General features: G+C 40.2%; 2 protein-coding genes across 3 annotated transcripts; both read left to right on the forward strand.

Moving 5' to 3' along the window:
• Window positions 1–232: 232 nt before the first annotated feature.
• On the forward strand, window positions 233–4,640 carry ncoa7a (nuclear receptor coactivator 7a). Of its 2 annotated transcripts, XM_030072258.1 has the most exons (7): window positions 233–258; window positions 1,371–1,566; window positions 2,528–2,680; window positions 2,906–3,058; window positions 3,190–3,285; window positions 3,677–3,750; window positions 3,992–4,640. In XM_030072258.1, exons 1-7 carry the CDS (start codon window positions 233–235, stop codon window positions 4,128–4,130), a joined length of 837 nt encoding a protein of 278 aa, XP_029928118.1. In that variant the 3' UTR covers window positions 4,131–4,640. The 2 variants fall into 2 exon arrangements, with proteins under 2 accessions (XP_029928118.1, XP_029928119.1); XM_030072259.1 differs by lacking the exons at window positions 233–258; window positions 1,371–1,566 and adding an exon at window positions 2,052–2,153.
• A 3,621-nt stretch (window positions 4,641–8,261) lies between these two features.
• On the forward strand, window positions 8,262–12,320 carry hint3 (histidine triad nucleotide binding protein 3). Its single transcript, XM_030072262.1, has 5 exons — window positions 8,262–8,460; window positions 8,963–9,080; window positions 9,317–9,386; window positions 10,219–10,345; window positions 11,282–12,320. Exons 1-5 carry the CDS (start codon window positions 8,317–8,319, stop codon window positions 11,327–11,329), a joined length of 507 nt encoding a protein of 168 aa, XP_029928122.1. The 5' UTR covers window positions 8,262–8,316; the 3' UTR covers window positions 11,330–12,320.
• The last annotated feature ends 107 nt before the right edge of the window (window positions 12,321–12,427 follow it).

Raw genomic sequence — 12,427 nt, forward strand, 5'->3', positions numbered from 1 at the left:
GCAGGCCATGTTGAGCTGCTGCACACGCAGAAAGGGAGGGTTTACCACCAAAGGGGCTTATCTCAAAGATTGGGCCGTGGGTATAAAAGGCCGGTGATGGCAGAGACTCGGGGTGGACATGCTGCTGCAGCACTGAGCCTCCAAACCATCCATCCATCCGCCCTCTCTGCTCCCTCTCCTCCTCCGCTCTATCACCAGCCAGCGCCTCCTCTTCGTCTTCGTCCAACCAGCCATGGGAGTTGCCTACAGTGTTGGAGAGTAAGTGAAGGGAATGAATGAGACGACTGAGAAGATTATGGGACTGGATTCTGAATGTGGAGACAGGATTACTGTAGATTTTTCGTTTTTTCCTTGTTTGTTTCCACTAATTTCCAATTTTGAGCAATAAAGTGTATGCATATAGAGTTTGGTTGCTCTTATTTTAATTCCTTTGTGTCTCCTCTAATTAAGACATAGGATTCAGTCCTCTGAGTTTTCTTTTTTCTTTTTTTTTTCTGGGGTGTGTGAGTTTGTGTGTGTGGGGGGGGTTATCTTCAAACCTTTTTTCCAAAAGTGAAACGTACGGAAGAATGATTGGCATCTTTGAAAACAGAGGGGGAGATATATTTCGTCATTCAGGATTCTCTGAGAGATTCAGTGGAGCACTGACTCATTTACAGTTTGAGGTCTGTGTAGGAGTTGTGCGTGCGTTCGTGCGTGTGTGCGTGAGAGACAGAGAGACAGAGAGAGCGAGAGAGAAAGAGAGAGAGATTGGAGTTGGCTTGTCCAGCCCTGAACTCACTCATCTGTATATTTACTGAATAAGTCTGTCACTTTAGAGTAAATCAGCTTTCGGAAGCACAATTATGCAATTCTGTGATTGCCCAGAAAACCATTCCTCATTGTAGGAAATGTGGAAAGATAACACTGACCACTTCTGTCTTCCTGCATGATTCACTGTAAACTATTCAAACCATGCTCTGCTTTCCCGCTCTTCATGCCCAGGCTTGACTGTACAGGAACCTGCAATTGTTCATTCATTAATGTGTTTTCTGTCTGGTGAGGAAAAATAGCTTGGGCCGGCCGTTTTTTAATTGCAGAAAACAAATTCCAAAGGCAGCTGACGTAAATGTCAAAAAAAAAAAAAAAAAAAAAAAAAAAAAAAAAAAGTTGAATCAAAGTTTTATTTACTCTATGTTTTGAAGACCTTTTTTTATAGCTTCAATTCAAAATTCAACCCCAGTTTTTCTTCTACATATTGTGTGAGAGATATCTGAGCTGACCTCATAGCTAAACGTTTTCTGATTGCCCGATTTCATCTGACACCCCCTGTATATCTGCACATCCAGTGCAATAAACAAATAATGCACTTTGTCCCTTTGCCTCCACAGGGTCGACCACCTCTACACCTTCTTTGTCCAGTGGTCGCCGGACATCTACACCAAAGACAGCAAGAAACACTGCCGGCCCCGCTACCTCATCAGGGAGAAGAGCCAGAACCGCTTCCTGGTAGTGGAGAAAAATAAGGTGGCTGTGATCAACAAACTGCTCAACAACCATGCCAGCCCCACTGCTAACAAATGGGAGGTGAGGATTGCATTAACACACACACACACACACACACACACACACACCTAGACACGCACATTAGCACACAAATGGGATTCAACCTCTTTCAGCAGCCATATAAGGCTCTCCAGCTGCAGGTTTTCATCACTGAAGTCCATAAGGCTTCTGTGTATTGATTGTCTGAAGATAATGAGGGATAAAATCATAAAGTATCTCTGACTTAACCCGAGCACCAGTGTGCTTGGCAGTTATCCCGGAGGTTGTGGGAAATCCTGCCCTCCCCATATATGGGCACACTTCCCCTAACTCACCCTGAATACCCCGGCATGCTGCCTCATTTTCCTGTTTAGAGAGAAAGGAAACTGATCAGTCGCCACAGAGCCAGCCAATCAGACCTTACTTTTACTGTTGGCCAATGGTATTTCAAATGGTGAGAGTGAAAGTGGTTTTCTTGAGCATATTAAAGGGGTGGTTGCGCGCTTGTTTGGGTATCAGACATGTGGCACTGCAGAGCAAAGAGCTTGACAGAGAAATCAGGAGCCATGAAGCTGCTGCCAGACAACATCAGGGTGCTTTATTTTGCCAGTTTGGAGCCTTATGTTCAGGTAGGAGCACAAGCTTTAAATCTGTACACAGTAATACTATGTTTGAAATTGTATTAGGGGGGCTTATCAACGGTGTAACAGACACCTATCAAATGTCTTGTGGGCTGACACAGTGTAAGTGTGCTTTGTCATCCATCCATTTATCCAGTTATCATCTATGATGTTGCACGTCTGACCTAAAGACAAGGATCTTGCCACATACTCCAAAAAAATGTTTGTTGTGTAGATTTGTTGTGACAAGAGTCAGCCAACAACAACATCCTGTGCTGTATGAACCGTTAAGTCAACTGGAATGGATCTTAAAAACTAGAATGAGAAGATGCACTTGCTTCTCAATACGTGTTTTGTAACACGTTTGTTTTATGTCATTGCAGATAATCACAGTCAAGGACTCCAAGCGTCGACAGAGTCTGTGCAGCTCCGAGGGCTCTGAAGCAGAAGAGCCTGAGTACCAGGAGGAAGCTGAGGACCTTCTTCCTGTTCTCAGTGACCACAGCCAGCTGCTGGATGACAATCACCTGGAGAGTGTGAGTTGCCACCGCACAGACATTTTGAGTCAATTTGAGTGGACATTTTTTTTTCCAATAAGTACAGTCAAAAGTTATGGCTAACAACATGGCCAGTGGCTAATAAAGTTGCTTTGAGACTTATGAAATTTCAAAAAGACAAACACATGCTGAGAAACCAATTAACCATTTTGATGTTTTGAAGACTCACTGTTAACTTTTGATTCATTTCTCTTGAACCAACAGCTAGCTGCCCACATGCCAGCCAGGACCAAGGGCTATCCATGGCAGCTGGTCTACAGCACCGCGGTCCATGGGACCAGCCTGAAGACTCTGTACAGGAATATGGCTGCTTTCGACAACCCTGTGCTGCTGGTCATCAAAGACATGCACAACAAGGTTTGCATTTGAAATAAAATACTCCCTTTTTATTTCTCTCCATAATCCAGTCCAGTGTAAACGCCACAGGAAAACCGATACCTTGATCAAGGTTGAATCAGTAGGTCTGACCGGGTCTTTCTGTCTCTCAGGTGTTTGGAGCTTTTTCCTCTGATCCATTCAGAGTCAGTGACTGCTGCTACGGCACAGGAGAGACTTTCCTGTACAGCTTCAGCCCAGATTTCAAGGTATGGAGTAGAGCGTGCTTTCTTAAATTATAGTTTTGTATTATTATTATTATTATTTAGTAGTATTATAATTATCTGGATGCTAAATGGCATCTAACTGCTAGCCAGGATGAGTCATTTTCTCATTTACATTCTCAGTTTGTGAACCGTTACAAAACAAATACTCAAAGGAGGAAGTTCACAGAAACTCTGCAACGGACAAAAAAAAAAAAAACAAACAAGTCAAACACTGTTTTGATCTAACTCCATTAGATAGATAGAATGCATATCAATCAATTCATGCTATCAAACATTACAGCTTATTTTTAATCACTCATCAGCATATTCGAAATATGTGAAATACGTTTGAGTGCAGTTTTGTTTTAATGTCTTGCCCTTGATGTTTACCCAGGTGTACAGGTGGAGTGGAGAGAACTACTACTTTGTGAGGGGCCACTTGGGGTCTCTGCAGATTGGTGGAGGAGGGTAAGTTATGGGTTTATTGCCTGTTACAGTAAAATGTATAGGACATTCTCAGAGAAATGCATGCTAACAGAAGAGAAAGACAGCAGCATCCCCATCCCTGTCTATCTGTGCTATAAAATAATGAAACATAACACCATAAAATGATTGCCTTGAAATACTGTCGATTACAATATCACTTATCTGACACTGTAGACTTTAATGGAACTCAAATGTAAAGTGCTTTTTTATTGTTGGCTTGTAGGGGATGCTTTGGTTTGTGGCTGGACGGTGACCTGTACCACGGCTCCAGTTATTCCTGTCCCACCTTCCACAACGCGCCTCTCTCCACGCATCAAGACTTCCTTGTGCAAGATCTCGAAGTCTGGACCATCCAGAACTGAGGAACAACCACTGAAAGATGAGGAAAAATTACAGAGTGAAGCGCAGTGTCCTGTCTGGAGATAGGCTTGTACTGTATGTGGCCTAGACTGGTTTACCCCCAGTTTTGAGCTGTCAAAACAGAAGTTATCAGCTGTGCACATGGCCCAGTCAAGCCCGCTCCAGCAGTTCTCAGGCTGGACTGTGCCCTCCAATACCAGTTTACTTGTGTTTGTGCTGGTCTGATCTGTGTTTTTCACCTGGTTCTACTCAAGGAGAAGTGGCTAGAGAGAAATGCTAAGATTCAGGGTTCTGCTGTATGCTGCTGTAAGCTTCCTGCTTTTCATCAGTGGCCCTGCACTAAGCTCAGTACAGCGCGTAACTGGCCTCAAAGCTTTAAGCCCTCCATCTCCTCCCCTCGGCTGTGGAGAGCATTATAATACAAAGTCCATATTAACACTATTCACTGAACAGCATGCATCAACATCAGGAATTTTGAATGTGTGTATGTATATATAGATACAGATATATAGATATATAGATATATATATACATATATACATATATATTTTTCTTTTTGTTCTGATGGGCAACTACGTAGTTTTTGAAATGTGTGTGTGTGTACATGTGTCTGCGAGCATGTATGTTTGTGTGTGTGCCTTTTATTTGGTTTTACGGACCCAGGGTTCATGAAACATGCAAAGCACAAACAGTAAAGAGTAATAAAATTAAGACAGAAAGTCATTTAGAGCACAAACCCTGGACTCTATTTTTTGAGTCTTGTCTTATAACATGTAGGTACATCCATCTGTGTTTGAAAGCTACACGTGCAGGTGAAGACCTAACCACTCAGGTTCAGAAATAAGTGTAACGACTTGCACTAGAAACAAGATGTTCTCTGTGATGTGTGACTGTACAGTTTGTGAAAAGAAGGGACCCCCAGCTCTTAACTGTGACCTGTTTTCTGACACTGAAACATCTGCCCACTTAGTTGCATAGATGTGCAGATATTCTTATGGTGATTTTACCTTTGTTGTAATGTTTCTCATTTCCTTTTCTAAGTTGATAGAAAAGACTAAAAATGGAAAAATATTGTTCAATTGTTTTTCAATGTTGTTTCTCTGTCCCTTTTTACTATCTACATATTTAAATCTTTTTAAGAAAATGAATCTTGGAAAGCAATGCAGATATGTAGCATGTGTGTTTTTTTTTCTAATTGTTTGTCTGTGTTTGGTTTAAAGTCCTTATGTCTGTGTCTGAATATGTGCCATGGGGTGCTGGCACTGCCAAGGCCATTTAGTTGGTCATTAAAACCTTGTTCTTCCTGATGACAGTCTGAGTGAAATATGCATATTCTTCATGATGAGAAGTCATGAGTTAATTCAGATGACATTTTAAGCAGTTTTATATTTTTATATTGAAAAAGACGTTTACCAAAACCAAAACAGGAGTAGACCATAAATACAGGTTAAAAGTTGTTCAGTTTCTAGCTAACAACATCAGTGTTGTACTGATACATCACCTCGAGCAGTATATACTGAGAAAATATTATAAGGCCAGTAGACACAAATAAGAATAAGCAAAGCAATTCCAATGACAATTTTCCCATTTCATTATTCACATATGTAGAGGTAGACATGAAATAATTTCTTGTGTACTCAAATGCTGTAAAAAAAAAAAAAACATCAGCAGTGAGTTGACATATTGTATTAACAGAAACCTCTTGTCTCTCAGACCAAAGTTTGTGGCACCTTTCTTGCAACCTCTGGCATCTGAAAAATGAACAACAGACTGTTTGAATCAATCCCCTCTGAACAGTGAAAGCACAGATCAGCACAGAAAATCCAGACTTGGTCACAGTGCAAAAACAGCCATGAGTAATGGCCTTTAACAGCGTGTGTTTAACAGTGTGTGTTTCAGTGTGACTCGGGAATCTGTCAAACACAAAAGTTTTATATATTTATAATAGTAAAAAAAATGTTTCTACAAAGCATAGGTTTCAAAATGAATGTTTCTTCTCTTGTTAATATTTGTTGAGACCTTCCTTGAACAGGCTATCAACACTAAGTGAGAATTTATTACTGCCATCAGTCTTAACAAGAACCTCTGGACCACCAGCACTATAAACAGTGCCAAACCATCAATGAATCATCACCAAATTTTACTCTTTGTGGTATCCAGTCATCTTTTGTCATTGAATACGAGAGTGTTTGATGACAACACGTGAACAAAAAGCTCAGTTTTGGTGTCATCATCATTTGTTAGCCACCAAAAACACTTGATTGGGGTTAGGAAAAGGTCATGGTTAAGGTTAGGAAAATGTTTGTTGTTAAGGTTAGGAAAAGGTTTGTCATCATGGTTAAGGTTAGGAAAATGTTTGTTGTCACGGTTAAGTTTGGAAAAGGTTGTGGTTAACATTATAAAGCGTTTACATTCCCTAATAACAGCTAGTGAGCATTATTATTGACACAGGACTTGAACCCCAGTCAGCAGGAGTAAAGTCCTGTTGACTGTGCCGTGCCGTCCACCAGCCGACCTACATCCCAATATGGTGTTTGTCACTCATTTCATAATATGTCACGAAACTTGACAGCATGACATTTCAATATATCCTTGGTTTGTAGAAATATGAAATGCCAACATTTTTTCTTGGTGACTGGGCTGCCACACCACACTGTTCCAAATGTTGTTGTCTGTACCTTCTCTTGTGCAAGCTTTCCAAAGAGCTTGTTGATATGGAGGTGGCAGCAAACAGCAAATCTGCAACTGCTCCAGACTTAAGGTTTTATTTTATTTTATATTTAGATACATATTCATCACCTGATTTTTGTAAGTCAACAACAGTGAGCGTCTTCTGATTTGAAAGCTTAGTGGTTTTCCCCGTGGTGTGTGTGCAAAGGGATTTTACACATTGTGCAGTCTCTGTACATCACAGTGAAACAGGAAATGGTGAATCGAAACCAGTTAGAGTTTCTGGAAACTGAGATCAAGTACACAAATCAGATGAGAAAAGGTTCAGAAGTATATTATACAATATTACTCCTTTGGTCACAGAGGATCATATGTTTTGTTTTGCTGGCAATGTTAATGCTGTTTTTACTAATATTATTACATATTACATATTATTACATACCATGTTTAGTTTGCCAACAGGCCATGGGTGTTAAGGGTGGGTGGAACAAGTGGGAGGAAAAAAAAGTGGGAGTATGGGACATATGGGAGGGGGGCAGACCCCTTATTGCTGGAGGATGGTGGAAAAAAACAACAACATTTTATTAGAGGTAAAGTAGGTACATCTTCCAAATGGTGAGAAAATGTGTTAACTTTACATGTATTTGCTCATTTCCACACGGAAATGAGCCATTATTTCTTGAGCAGACTTTACACAGTGGCTGAATATTTTGAATCAATCAATCAATCAATCAATCAATATCTGAGGCCATCTTTAATGTCTTTAAAGGTCAATTGATTTGGTTGACAGAGTTTTAAATATATATATATACATATATATATATATATATATATATATATGCATTGCTCAACATCTGTTATATGAGTAAAAGATAGAGAAAAGATACTAACTAAATAAGTTGGTGGGGAAAAAAACTAAATCATCATCATCATCATCAGTGAAAGGCAACAAAGACAAATCATAGTCATTCATAAGAAAACATACTCTAAGTTGGATGTACCATAAAATAATAACTAATCAACTGATGACAATGAGTGGAGGCAAATCCAAAATAAAAGCTAATAACAAAACATATACATATACACTAAATGTATGTACATAAATGTTCTGCCATAATCTGGAAGATGTATATGTCACTTGTGTGTGTGAATAAAATATTAGGGACAGTCTGTCTTTCCATGAAGTGCACTGATGAGGTGATTCGCCATATTAAAACAAAGCCACGCACAAAGGATCAAAGGAAATAGACAGCTTAGCTTTGACACTGCCAGTGTGGATTGTCCTAAACGGCCTGTAGCTCAGTGTCAGGAGTCTGTCTGTGAAACATCCAGCATGGTGGACATCTGGTATGCTTCAGCTAACAGTCAGCTGGTAAAGTGAGCACAGCACGCTGGAGACAAATCGCCCTCTAGTGGCCACCGTCGCTTACTACAAGCTTCTGATTTCCCCCGGTGCTCGGTGAGCTCCTCGCTCGACTCAGCTGGTCTTCATTTTATTTGACAGTTCACGCCACAACAATGGCAGGGGTCGAGCAGGCTACCACACAACCTGCACAAGTCGATCTTTCCAAACCAAACACCGGCCCGCTTGACGGTTATGACAAAAAGTGCATTTTCTGCAAGATTGTAAACAAAGAAATGGAGACGGAGCTTCTTCACTGTGTGAGCATATTGTCATCATAAAATATCACTGAGTGCTAAGCCGGCTAGCTTACGTTAGCCCGCTGCTGTAGACACCCACTCATTAAATAGAGATGTGTCTTCTTAAAAGTTGAATTAAGGTACAATTTCAGCGATTAACTCCTATTTTATATCTAAAATGATGGCACAGGGAAGCCCATCTTGTCGTTTTTAGCTGTGTGTTAGCATAGAACTGCCCATGCTGTGACATTAGCCTGTAGTCAGGGTAACATTAGACGTTTTAAATATGGCAATTAAGCTACATTTAATTTAGTTGGGCTTCTCCTGACAATCTGTCAAGGACAGCTGGAGGTCCCAGGACCCCACTTTGGCTACCAGTGTTATAGCTGTGCTGATTACAGCTGAAGAGAAGTCTGGCAAGGCCTGTGTACACCTGTATTTTATGTTTACAATAACAGTAAACCTTTATAGGCTCAGACGCCACTGAAATTGACTTTAAAGTTGTGTTTTATCTCCATGACAGGATGAGGAGATCTCATGCTTCAGGGACATCAAGCCTGGAGCTCCACACCACTACCTGGTGGTCCCAACCAAGCATGTTGGGAACTGCAAGTCCCTCAACAAAGACCATGTGCCTTTAGGTAGGGCTTGGTCCACATATTTTATTAATGATGCTTGTGGAAATGACTGCTCTGTGACTCATACATCCCAGATAATTTTTCATGCTTTGTCAACCAGTCCCATTCAAAACTGTACACTATGTATCAGCTGCTAACCTAACAACTTTCAGCACATCAATGTTTAAAAGTCTTTGTTTTACTGTAAAAACACAACCATCTCAACAAGAACCTTGTTGTGCTTCTGTTTGGATACCCAGTGGAGCGGATGGTTGAGACAGGGAAGGAGATCCTGCATAAAAACAACATTACAGATCTCAGCGATGTCAGGTGGGTTACCCAAGTCTTGCAAAGAAAGGAAACCAATAAATGAATGCATGAATAACACTGAAGCAGAATCCAATACTGTAAAGAAAATTGAACCAAGATTTGAGTGACCACATCTATCAAAACAAGACAGCACGAATCGGTGATGTCAACAAGCAATAGTGAATACACACTAGTGGTTAAGAAAAGCATTATTAATATTTTAGCATCCCTGAACAGTGATTAATCTTGTTGTTAATGACTGAAACACTCATTCCAATTTGAAGCACTTTAATTAACTAACAACATTAACTCCAACTAGACAGAGGAACAGTGTTAAAGTCCTCAGTGGTGCCAATTACTGATACTCATTATCCAACTTAATGCACACATTGCCATGGTATCCACTCTACTATAATGTAAACCATGACTTGTATTCACTGAATGTTAAAGTAGTGCCTCTCTTGGATAATTTAATAGATGATCCTCTAAATCTCCGTTGACTCATGCTGTTAAACCATGAATCAATGTACTTACATGAATAGGAATTCATGATAATATCAGATAATATGGGTATCAGCCTATAAAGGCTTTAAGTGAATACCTGCATATCGGATAGTGTATCCCTAACAAAGATAAATATGGCATGTTTTACATAATCCAAGTAGTTTTCTTATGTTGCCTAGTGAATGTGTACATTATTGTATATCGGCATGTGCCAGTGGGCCATCACAATAAGAGCAGGTTTAATAAAATGTTAATTGAGTAAATGTCTTTGCCATACTGCCTTCTCACTGCATTTTCCTGTAAAGCAGTAAGCCTGTGTGGACTGAGGCCTTTTCCTTCCTGTCCGCAGGTTTGGTTTCCACTGGCCTCCATTCTGTTCTGTCACCCACCTGCACCTCCATGTCCTGGCCCCAGCCAGTCAGATGGGCTTCATGTCCCGCCTCTTCTACAGACTCAACTCTTACTGGTTCATCACAGTAAGTGGCTCATTCACAGTCTGCTTACTCTATGTTCCAGTACTAAAATGCTCTTGTGCATAACTTGCAATTAAGTGTGGATGTCTGTTAGCACTCAAGCTCCACTTTGTGAACCATGACTGAACACGCTGACCAGTGATACACAAGTCAGCTCCCAAACACTTAGGCCTAACTGTACCTACATTTCATATTTTGGCCCTGAACTATAGTGATAAAGCTTATTCGTCACAGGATTTGTGAACCAAAGTCATGAATGCTCAGTTTTTTTAATAGAATTTTTGCAACCTGTCATGATGACAGGTTGGACATTTTGGCAGTGGGGGTCAAAAAATATTATTTTCCAGTCCTGGTAACTTTAGCTTAGCAAGACAGATTTGTTGGCACTGTTTGCCTTCACTGGTTTTCATGCCTTTCAGCTACTTGGGAAATATGCTCCTTGGCTCATATATTTTGGAGGCATTTCACCTCATCTGTATTCCATATTCCATATTTCCACACAGTCTCTTTGTGGTTGGTCAAATGGCATTGTTCTCACCTGCCTGCCCAATCATGAGTTATACTTTCAAATACACAAATAGAATTTGAATTATGCTCTCTTAATATGCATGGTGTACAGAGGGTACAGAACTGGCAGAATTGGACTCAAAAATTATAAACAGTGCTGTTGATTTGACCAGCCATATTGAAATGACGTAGCTTGTTAAACACATGTGCTACTAATTATTATGTTAATTACTAGGACCCAAATGGAACTGAACCTTAGTTAATATCATTTGCAACACCTGCGCTACTCATGACAAAAAGTCTGCTAGTGCAACTAAACCACCATAATTAGAAGCTTAAACTGAATTTTCAATCCAGCTGTCCAAAGACAATGATTAGCCTGCTACTGTGGGTGTAATTCCTGTTTTGTCCTTGTCTGTCAAACCTTTGCAGGCAGACCAGTTGATTCAACTCCTCAACTCTAAAGGAGAGGCCAACTGATCAGTCGGTTTGGATCCAGTGAGTTTGTTGGAGGTTGTGAGTTGGCTCAAAACCCACGGCTCCGTCTCCTTCGAGAGGCCGTGTCGGATTGTGCACCGTGCTCACAAGGAAGCATGCCTATTTATCAGGTTGTGACAGTATTTTAAACTGATGAGAAATCGATAAAGAAAAACAGTAAGGGTTTTGGTGGTAAGCGATTTTCGATTCGATTTTGTTTTTACAGTAGGAATGAGTTAAGCCCTGGCACTGAAAACAACGGGAGATTAATACAGCTATTGTGATTTATGGACCAAATCACTCTTCTACTGACAAGAAAAAAGATGGATGATGTTGAAGCTCCCTTTTCTTCTGAGTGAGATGTTTGGATTCCTTGTATAATTTGACATCTGCATAATTTCACTGCCAAGAATTCCCAGATCATCCATAAAATCGATGTAGACTGATTGCTGGAAGGTTTCCCAACCTGTAGAACTGCTTCAGAGCTTAGCAGATTGGGAAAATATGTGCATTATATGATATAAAACATGGGTAATCATATATTATAAAGTTTCCTATGTAGTGCTTGTCATAGTTATGCTGTATTACCTTACCTGAACTTGTGACAAGATGGACATTTTGAGGCCTACCTGGACATGAGTCACCGCACAGAGTTACGTCTTCATCAATCATTTACTCAGCTCCTTCACAGTGAAAGCACCTCAGTCATCCTCTAACACTGAAAGTGAAGTATGCTTAATGATCTCAACGGGCAACTGAATGCACTCATGGTATATGTTAATAAATGCATATTGGTGTCAGAGAACATATAAGAAGTCAGTCAATTAAGTAATGTAATATTGACTGAATGGCTGGTGCATGAAATTAAAATAACACTTGTGCAATTTAATTTATTCATTAATATGATGTAAAATGTGATTCATATGTACTGTATGGAAGTGTGGAATTAATGAGAAAGGTAACAAAGAATAAATGTTACTTTGCTGCTGCCCAGTATCTGTTTCCAGTGTATTGAGTGGAAAGTTTTAATGACGCTATCAGTTTTCACTCCTTTCTTCATTCATTAGTTTAACTACATCCAACGACTCTTGTGCTTCTACC

Source organism: Myripristis murdjan, chromosome 16, assembly GCF_902150065.1.
Source record: "Myripristis murdjan chromosome 16, fMyrMur1.1, whole genome shotgun sequence".
Lineage (NCBI taxonomy): Eukaryota > Metazoa > Chordata > Actinopteri > Holocentriformes > Holocentridae > Myripristis > Myripristis murdjan.